Consider the following 10,791-nt stretch of genomic DNA (forward strand, 5'->3'; position numbering starts at 1 on the left):
ATATCTATATTTTAACCATATCACTATTCGATGTGGGATTTTCAACAATTTCTCTATTTCTCAAAGTAAATCAAGAAAGTACTTCCATTAATATGAAATGCCTTTCCTACTTTCAACTATTTCCATCCCAATAAAATATTGAAGTTATTCACATCTATAGCCTTCAATTCTGACTCTAAACAGTTTTTGTAACACCGCATGTTTTGTTTTTATTCATGTTGAGTTTCTTGGTGATTTGTGTTCTCTTATGATGTTCTAAGTTGTTGTGTTGTATGTTGTTTATAAGAGCTCTAACATATAGGAAATCCTTGAGAGTAAATTGTTTAGAGTATTTTTGTGTTAAGATCAAAGTTAACCAGGAACGGGAAAGGTATATAAGATTTTAGAAATATAGAAACTTTGTAAGTTCATTTTCCATAAGTTCTAGAGAGAAGTGTTATAGAACCAAAGAAGTTCGATCTTCATTTTGATTCCACCAAGAACTTCCTTATCTTCCCCTAAGGCTGAGTTGAGGTAGTAGAAACTGAGATTCAAGCTTGAAGAGCTTGAAATCTTAGAGAGAAGTCAACCCTTAAGGTCCCGTGGTTCTCCCTATTCTTTCCATCATTTTTGGAACCAATTGAGGTAAAGGAAGCTTGTAGATTGATTATTTTTTTAGTTGTTTGTGGTTATTCATTAGTTGTTTCACCCATTGGTGGCACATATGTTGGTTTTGAGAAGATTCAAGTTGTTGGTAGAGGTGGGGTTTAGGTTTTGTTGAGCCAAACCTAGGACTTGATAAATTTTGGTAGGATTTTGTTGCATGGGTATCTGAGATGATTCTCATGTTGCTTGTGTTGTTTAAAAGAAGATGGATGGGTTGCAAGTGTTGTATGATAGTTGGATGAAGCTAAGAAAATGCAAGCACCATGGCAAGGCAAAGCATTTTCACTTAGCAAGAGAATTCTCGCTAACCGACCCAGAATTCGGGTTCTTGCTCATCAACACATGAGTCACTTAGTGAGAATGCACAAACAAGATGAACACTATGAAGGCCGGTTGGACAAGAGTGACCCAAAAAGATTTGGGTTCGCTGAGCGAGTCATTCTCGCTCAACAAGAGAAGCCATAGAGATGTTGGGTTGCTGAGCGAGATGGGCTTGCTCAACAAATGGAGCCACAGTGTGTTTCGTACTCTTAACGAGCTCCAGTTCGCTCAATGAAGAGAGGGTTGGTTGCTCAATGAGTAACGAAAACCTTGTTTTCCAATACATTAAGGTAGATGTTTTATTTGAGAAGTTTTGATGTAACTGTTGTTAGTTGAAATTATATATTATAAGATATTGAATGTTGATATATGATGTTGAGGTGATAATGTTTTCAGGTTTACTTTGTTTTAATCAAAATGCATTGCTTGCGTTGATATTTTGAGTTAATAATGCATGATGCATGCTTTTTGTGTTGTGAGTTGAACTTGGAATTAAACAAGAGAGAGTTTTTTCCTGTGTTAAAAGATCCCATTGTGGGGTGCTCTACGAGCCCAAAGATGAGAACCCTTCAATGAAAGTTTTGTTTTAAAAAATGTCTCCTCTAGGTTCTTAGTTGTTACAATATGGGGGCAAGATCAAGTCATACTTGTTGTGAAGTGGCCAATGAGTAAGGCATGAAGTCGGGGACCAAAATTCCCAACTAAACGCTAGAAGAGTGCTCAATATTTGGAGAGTAGGCAGTGAGTTAATCTTATTTAGGGTTTGGTTAATGCATGTCAACATCATGATAGGCTCACTCCCAAGTTGTTCTATTCTTGATAGGGGTATTAGACCTTCCCAGTTTAAGTGGCAAAATTCGAGAAACCATTTTTGCTTTGATTTCAAATTTTAAATTATGACCTTCAAAAGAGAGGTCTTTCTATGTTGTCGGCTCAGTAGAGTCAAGCAGCTTAAACTGCTCACTTGTGTTGTAGGAGATCTCTAAGTTGAAATATGTGATGACACATAATGATGCTGAGTTGCTTTTCTGTGTTGCTAAGCTATTTAATATGATGCTGAGTTGCTTTCTGTGATGCTAAGTTGTTTACTATGATGCTGAGATGTATAATTAATTGGGTTGATAAGTTGTATAATCATAATGTTTGAGTTGAAGTTGATGTTGTGAAGTTGATATAGTTAGCTTTTCAACTTTCTATTATATGTTGTTTTTTGTTATACAAACTTACTCTTGTTTTTCCTTATGTTGGACTATGATAATCATACTTTGCATGGGAGCAAGTCAGGATTAGATGAAGGACGTGCCAAGAGTTGGATGGCATTTTGTGGTCAAGGTGTTCTGATACAGCTTTGTGTAGAGTGCTTGTCCAACACCTAGGACTTCTGTTTTCAAACTTGTATAGTAGTTGATATTGATATACTTTGTATATATGTATTCAGGAGAACTGCAACCCCGTGAGGGGCTTTATGATTTTCACCTATGGGCAGGTTCTGTTTTATGTTTTCTGCACTAATATATACACCCACACACACAATGTTGGATGAATATCCCAGATTTGATCCCAGATTTGCTTGCATGAGAACCCAAGGTTAGCTGATTTTATGTTTTCCACTGCTTTCTACGTTGTAATGTTATTAAGTCTAGTGACCTATCGCATCGTTACAACTTTTGAGGTTGTCAATTTCCTAATTGTCACCACGTCGAGTGGTGCAAATGATGTAGAAGCAACACTATTGCTTCTAGTAAATGTAGCTTAAGAAGTTTCCTTAACCCAGCAAATAAAATACGAAATTTTAGGAGCTAAAGATGGCTTATGTTTCCTTAACCATATGATTATATCCATCAAACCATTTGTGACTTTCTCAATCACAAGCATTAATTTGATTGTATAAAAATAAAACATATTTTTCTCATTCTATTGTTCATTATAAAGAATGGAACTTAATATGATATTTGTTTGAAATTCCCTACTTTATTAGAAAACCAACATGATCCACCAATCATTCCACAAACACTTGATATGCCTATCTTCTGGCTAGTAGCCACCAGAACATGCCAGCATCCAGAATCATGTACATTTTGCCCATCTAAGGATGTCTTTTTCCCCTAAACTTGGGGGATAAGATAATGTTTATAGCACATCTCCTAGTGTTCTACTCATATTTGTTTCAAGAATTTTTTTTCTTTTTAATCTGTAGACACTAAGCAATAGGCATTCTTGATGCAATTCTTGAAATTCTCTTGTTCCTTGTTGCATCTAGTTCTTACAAATTTCGCAAAAACCTCATTATCATCATAATTGTATTTTCCGTGTTTTTATCTGAAAAATTTATTTTTCCGTTTTAAAAGAAAAAGTAAAATAACAAAGAAACAAAAGTTTCCTTCAATAAAATCATTCAATCCTTTATCAAGACACCTGCATAAGTTTGTCTTGGCATGAAAGGTGAAGTAATATGTTTTTATTAAATTGAATACAAGTGGAAAAAACATCCAAAAGGCATATACAATTTTCAACAAACAAGTTCATCAAAAGATCAAAGCAGAAATGCCAAATAATCCAATCATTGCTGCAAGAGAAATACAATATAAAACCATAAAATTGACAATGATCACTGACCTGGGCAAGTATGTCATTCATAGAGTCGCTAGCATCAGCATCACCTTCACCCAATACCCGCAACAATCTAAGCAATCTGATATGGAGAAAAGGGTCTGTGAAACCAGAGACATCATACTCTGGGGAATAAGGACTGTTTGCTAGATCCTTTAGAGTTCTGACCAAACCCTCTGTGCATTTCTATAATAATTGTTCAAAGAGTATTTTGTTACAACAAAAGTTGACCTTAGTCAAATAAATTTGCAGAGAAGTCTCCCTAAGGTGAAATATAACATAAAGTTGCATGTGAGTCTTGTTCATATGCCTTTAAATAAATAAATAAATAATTCATAGAATTTGAACTTAGGGTCTAACTCAACCCTACAAACCTTCTTATAAGATAACAATTGCCCAAGCCTTATAAATCCTACTTATAACTCATATCTCTAGTTGATGTGAGATCTCAACTACCAACAAGCCAATGTCCTAGTAGCTCTACTCTATGACACTTCTCTCAGTCTTTATTTCTGGTCAACGCTCCATAGGTAGCCCCTTTTCAAGACATTGGCAACCAATTCAAATTGGTTTTGCAATTAAGGTGGTTAGAAGAGACCACAATTAAGGCACCTTTCCAATACACCCGGGGATATAGTTCTGTAGTGTCGCAATGCAAGTGGTCCAACAAAGGATCTAGGATGGTCTAATACAATTTTAGAATTTGGACTAGGGGCCTAACTCAACCCTATAAAACTGATTTGTAAAATGAGGATTAGACAAACCTTATAACCACTACTTAGGTCATATTTGTATTTGATGTGGAATCTCAACCACCTAAGACACAACATCCCAGTAGGTGCACTCTACAACACTTCATTCATCCATTCTAGTCAAACCCTCCATAGTTAGCCCTATCTGAGACACTAACAAACAACTTTGATACAATTAAGGCGGACTAGGGGTGACCACAATTAAGGTAGGTTTCCAACAACAATATTTATAAGTAGACTTGCGTGCAACGAATAACATATAGCGTCATGCCTGTAAAAAGTTGCACGGTAGTCATTTGAAACATGAGTTTACAAGAAAAAAATATTCGCTCGAACACTATTGAAAAACAAATCAAAGCCTGTTTCAGATTTTGGTTTGCAAGGCAGATTCAAAATAAAGAAATCAAAGATTCCAAAAAAAAAAAGTTCATAAAGACTTGTTTAATTTGACAATCTGTTTTATATTCTTTTAATTACAATAATGTCACTTTATTTTCATTTTTATTTTTCAAATATTTGCATAGGAAATTGTGAAAACAACTATTTATTGTTTTAACATTCCTATACAAACCTTTAAAAACAGGAAACAAAACAAAACAGGGTGACATTTTTGTAATTAAAAGTGCAAACAGAAAACATTTTTTCAAACCAAACAGACCTTAAAATTCCTATAACAATTATTAATGAGTAAATTCAAAATTTCATGTTTGTGTTTATCTAAGAAACAGCTACAAGATTGTGTTTGTGTGTGCGCATTTAGATACTGCAACACAGACTAATTTTGTTGCGCTAATAAAATTAATTCCGTTATTATCACTAGTAGGTGCTAGGAAAATACACTGCGCTAAAGAGAAAATAATTATAAGAAAGATGGAAAAGCACCTTTCTAACATGTTCAAGAGCTTCTGAGCTAATTTTGCACAGCTCTGTACAAAGCTGAACCCCGGTGATCAAAACTCCATGATGCTTCTCTCTTAGTAAGGCAGTAGCAGGATTGACAAAATTTTCTGCCAAGTCTGGAACTTTCCTTACGATTCTTGCAGAGCACAATGCTGCCTATATAACAGTGAGTATAGTCAGCTTCTCAGAATGAACAATAACAATTTAAACAGTTAAATGGGAAAGGTTTTGCAAATAACTCAAGTATTCAACATTAAATTACAACATGGCTAGAATCATTGAGCAAATGAGAGGCAACCTTCCACTCTAAAGAAAATAGTAGAAACATCGGAAAAAAAACATTCAACAAAGTCTGGACGGGAATGAAAAAAAGGGATATCCACAACCAACTAACGTTTCATGATCAATCTCAAAACTATGAAACTATTTTTGGTATTATGTGATCAAAAATGAATTTACAGCAACAACCAAGCTCTCAATAGTCCTCATTAGTTGACGCCAGCTACATGAATCAATCAATGCTTTTGAGCTCTATCAAAACCAAATTTTCAGTAAAATCATTTAGAGCAAGGAATTTATCAATAGTTTCTCTTAAAAGATTTTCAATGTCTTTTCTACCCCTTTTATTTGGACTATCTTCCATTTTATTCATTTTTCTCATTGGAGCCTCTGTCGACCTTCTTCTTACATGATCAAACCACCTTTAGAGTGTTAGACTTTCTATCCTCCTGTTCCAAATAGGTGGGTGGTGCTGCTCTGAAAATTACCTTATGTAATGTCAAAAGGCTGTAAAACAGGGCACCATAAGGTAAGTGCTATCATTAACATCACAGAATGAAAGAGTATATTATACTCCTTAGTTGGTCATCCTAACATAAAGCATCATAGTTGAAAATTAATCCCTGAAAAACAGATATTTTCAAAAAAACTTCTACTAAGCAAACAAAATATTCATTGAACTTGATAAGTGATGGCACTTTTTTCCATTATTTAGAGATCCTCACAGAGACTGTCCCCTTTGAAGCCCAAAGTTTAGATATTTTTGTGCAAGGGTGGAGACGAGAACCAAAATCCCTTCAAAGTAGATTCAAAGAAAGGGACAGGGATCATAATCCCTGCTCTGTGGGGTCCTCCTATAATGAAAATAACAAAATTTCCCTAATTCTATATTTAAATCACTTTTTTTCCTTAATATAATTTAATATATGCATTTATGTTTTATAATTTTAAATTTTCCAAAAGAGACTTAAATTTTTTGTGAAACTTTTTTTTTTTTTTGATAACTTATTATTTTATATTTTACAATGTGAAGGATCCCAGCGGTGGGGAGGGTAGAAAAAAATCCCACAGTGGAGATCAAGGGAGATATGAGGAGGTAGGGATGGGATCCGAAGTAGACATGTGCCAGCTGCAAAATAAAAAAGGGAATTTTCATTTGACGAGACACTTAATTTTTATTTTTTTGGGTGAAAAGAGGGGACTTGACTCTTATAATCTATGTCGGTGCATGTCTTCCCATTCTTTTCCTTCTGGGAATAATTGGGTAGATTCAAGCTGTCTCTTGATTCTCTTTTCAGTTTAACCAAGAAATTTATCTTAAACTTAAAATTAGAAACCGCACAAAGATGGAGACAAGTAACCTTATTATTGTTCAAGAAACACCAGTATGTCTCATAACATTTTGCTTTCCATAAAATGCTAGTCAATTCTTGACTGGTACCAGATGTTGGATTGCATATTTTGAATAATTAATTATGTTATTCCATATTGTTTTCTAATGACAAAACGTGAATAATTAACATGTATGATATATCCCTATCGGATAATATTTTTTTTCTAGCATTAAAAATTCATATTTCTTATATTGTTTGACATATGATTGGACCATAATTGTTATTCTAGTTTTTTAATGATTTATATTTTAATAATTGATTAATACTATCCAAGTGGGAACATGTTAAATTTATTTTTAATAATGGATTAGTATTAATCAAATATTAAAATGTAATTTAAAATTATTATTAACTGACAATTAAGGATCTTTCGATATACTTATTTATCGGTTATGGGATATTAGAAGACGGGTTTTTATGATTGACCTTATTATGGGTTGGATCATTTATTGTAAATAACCCATTGAGAGGTCCTTATCTACTGCTAGAGGATTATAAATTTGCTAACCCATTAGGCAAATTTACAGTGATCAGAAATCCCTAGAAAGCAGACAATAAAGCTCTCAATTAAGAAACGAGGTCTCATTCTACAAGGTTCAAAATGGAATCAGGTATGAATTTAGGTGAGAATTCTAATATCTTATATTAAGAAATTCGGTATAGAATCACATGCTATAATTTGTACCTATCTAAATGTTATATTTAGAAGTTATATGAATTTCCTTCACCAGATTCGTGTAACGAAAATTCTTTAGTATCCATGAAGTAAACACTTTACAAGAAATTAAGATTTAAGAAACAGAAACAAGCAAATGCCCATAATCTTGCACAATAATAGTAGAGAAGTTCCAAAATTAATCATTTTAAGTTGGAGCAAATTATTGTCACTATGTATAGGAGACACTATAAAGCCATAAAAAGAATTTATGGCCCGTCTTCCTCTCTTAAGCATCCATCAATAAATAACTCCAAATATCCAATATATGCATCAAGTTTCAAAATTCCTGAAGAGAAAATTTTTTGATGAAACGGTATGCTAATTACGAGAAGTTCACCTTCTTTCGAATATTTGGATCTCGAAAATGCAGCAATCTTTCAACCTCTGGTGCTAGATCACGAGCCATTTCAGCCGAACAAATATTTCCTAACGCACAAAGAGCGAGTCCCACTATATACTGATTTGTGTGATTAAGATCTCTGTGAATTAGCTAAGGTTGCTATAACATTTCATCAATATTGCTTGGTCCCCAGCATATTAGTAAAATTGAGGAACAAAAACAAATAAAACATTGGCATGAAATTGGATACTGTTTCAAAGAATTGGTGACCAACATTAGAACTTCTTGTCTTTCATCTAGAAGCAACATAAGGCCAAGGTAACCCATTCTCTTCTCTGGAAATCCAGGAGATGCTATCAACTTGAGGCACTCCATTTGACCAAAGTGAGTGGGGTAGCCAAGCATGTGGATGAACATTAGCTTAGCCAGATTCCGATGCATATAATCCTGATCATTTTCATTTATTGAAGCACGAATGGCAGCACATTCTTTTCTTACAACAGCACGTTCTTCTGCTGCAGTTTTGCAAGCACGTATGGCCCGAATCATGTCCCTAAATACAAGGATATGAATTAGATTGCTAATTGACACTGATAATATTTAAACTACATAATGAACATTTATTATCTTCAGAAAAAGCACTAACTAAATGTTAACTGCATTTGATTTTGCATATAAAAAAGCACTTTGAAAAACTCCATCGTGAACATAGAATGACAGAGAAGCACATAATCGCAAGGATTTATAGAAAGGAAAAAAGTGCTCGAGTCAGTGACCACATAAGAGGACTGTAATTCCAACTTTCTTATGTATATAATATTATATCATAAACAACAAAAGTTATCAAAGACAGGGTGGGGAAGAAAATCTCTGTACAAACAAAACAGCAAATTAGTACAAGAGTGCTCCCCATTGAAACAAATTACGAGAAGATAAGGAAGTTAATTATATAGGACTTATTTGGATAAACTTATCCGCTTGTAGGAGAAGACAATAAGAAGGTAAAATGAATTAAACTTTTATCATAAATTAAAATCAACTTAAAAAAAGGAAATTATATACGTAAGCCTTTTTTGAATAAACTTCTTCGTAATGACAAAAAAATATGAAGGTAAAATGAATTAAACTTCTCAATAAGATAAAATCAGTTTATTTATTTTCACTCCTATAAAGTCTCTCACGTCTAATTCCTCTAAAAGAAAAGGTGCATAAATTGATTTTAACCTTAATTTCTTTTCTAATAAGTTTTTAGTTTTTACGGAGAAATTTATTCAAAAAGAGAGCCACAATCACACTCTAAACAAAGATAGCATATTGTTACAAGGCCTTCACAGTTGTCGATTACACATGCACAAAGTGGCATGGGAAATCTAGCGAAAGGACTTCATGAAAGGAACAAAAAACAACATTGTGACGCTAAAACAATCGATCAGCTTAATCTTTTACAAGTTGCGTTGATGCTAAACAATTTGGCAAATTGAGTTTCCTCTTAGTGAATCAGTGAGCAATGCTTCCTCTAAAGGGAAAATAAAATGAAAAACGTGATTTCCAATTTGAATTGCTCACCTCAGACGCGTGGGAGAAGAGAAGGGATTCATGTTTGGAAGCTCAAGCGAATCCAGTTTGATTGAATTCGGATCTGAGAGAAACAGATTTGGATCTGGGAATGGCTTTTTGTGCGAGTCTCTGAATTTTCCTTCTCTTTCTTTTTACTTGTTCGACTTGCAACGATCGTGTTGTTTTGATTCTGTGCTGTAAATGGATTTTCTGAAAACGAAATGGAAAGAGGAAAATAAAATAAAAAGAAAAGAAAAAGAAATGGCGGTAGCGAGAACGGAGTTAGTTTAGTGGCACCCGTTGTCATAAATGAGGAGGGAACTACGGTTGGTTGAACATTAGGAGTCGTATCGTACGTAGCATGTTGGATTGGAATGCTTCCTTGTGAAAACTTGCCTGATTTAATTTTTAAGAGAAACGTTCTAATAAATTAATACATTTAACACCTTGTAGATATAGTATAAAATATATTTAATTTATTTAAAGTAAAAATAATTTTTTACAATACATTATAGAAACATTTAATATTCTTTATATAATATATATTATAATAATAAGTATCTTTCAGATGAAAGTGTTTTTAAAAACAATTTTTTAATGATAATATCTAGCGCTTTTTTCAATGTGGCAATTTTTAAGAATTATTTAAATCTTTTATGTTTTGGCCAAAGAAAAACCTTAAACAAATATGCATGTAAAGTAAAAGGGATATAAATTTATAAGATATGAAATTCATGGCATGCTAGTTTACGGACTATGGTAAGTCAAAAATGTACATAATGTTATGCATGAACGAATTATATAAATTAACATGAAAAAGACACTTCTATAATGTATTAAAAGAAGAAAAATAATTATTTTTATAAATAATTATTGTAGCTTTTAAATTGAGAGAGAGAGAGAGAAAAAAAGTTACTTATAGAAAAAGGTGGTTTTAAGAAATTTAAAAAAATTAAAAATTAAAAATTAAAAAGAGAGAGAGAATGATCTATGTAAAAATAGGATTCAAAATTGATTATCATTAGAGTATCTCTTTATATAATGGTATAAATTTTATATAATGGTATAAATGATATAGATGATTACAAAAAGAAATAATAAAAACATATTATAGAAGACTAAGTAGTATAAAAATGTATTGATTGTGAGAAAAATGTGGACAAATAATTTGTCGAATAAATCTAGGACAAATGAAGGTTATTGATTTGTGTGATTAGGAAAAGTTTTTCCAGGCACCCACGATAGATGTGAGATATTCTTAAAAACATTTTGGGC

General features: G+C 33.0%; 1 protein-coding gene across 3 annotated transcripts in view; it reads right to left on the minus strand.

The window, feature by feature from the left end:
• The window catches only part of LOC109813821 (AP-1 complex subunit gamma-2), a 29,084-nt gene extending 19,175 nt beyond the window's left edge, over positions 1 to 9,909 (minus strand). The window contains exons 1-6 of one of the 3 annotated variants that reach the window (XM_020378083.3): positions 9,814 to 9,909; positions 9,526 to 9,726; positions 8,210 to 8,512; positions 7,957 to 8,098; positions 5,211 to 5,384; positions 3,583 to 3,762 (exon numbers count right to left, since the gene is read on the minus strand). In XM_020378083.3, the coding sequence (XP_020233672.1) occupies positions 3,583 to 3,762; positions 5,211 to 5,384; positions 7,957 to 8,098; positions 8,210 to 8,512; positions 9,526 to 9,557 (831 nt within the window). In that variant the 5' untranslated portion in view covers positions 9,558 to 9,726; positions 9,814 to 9,909. Of the gene's footprint in view, positions 1 to 3,582; positions 3,763 to 5,210; positions 5,385 to 7,956; positions 8,110 to 8,209; positions 8,513 to 9,525 lie in introns of those variants that run through there. The other 2 variants (XM_020378082.3, XM_029274452.2) reach the window with 2 other exon arrangements.
• Between the last annotated feature and the right edge of the window lie 882 nt (positions 9,910 to 10,791).

Source organism: Cajanus cajan, chromosome 5, assembly GCF_000230855.2.
Source record: "Cajanus cajan strain Asha chromosome 5, NIPB_CcT2T_4, whole genome shotgun sequence".
Taxonomy (NCBI): domain Eukaryota; kingdom Viridiplantae; phylum Streptophyta; class Magnoliopsida; order Fabales; family Fabaceae; genus Cajanus; species Cajanus cajan.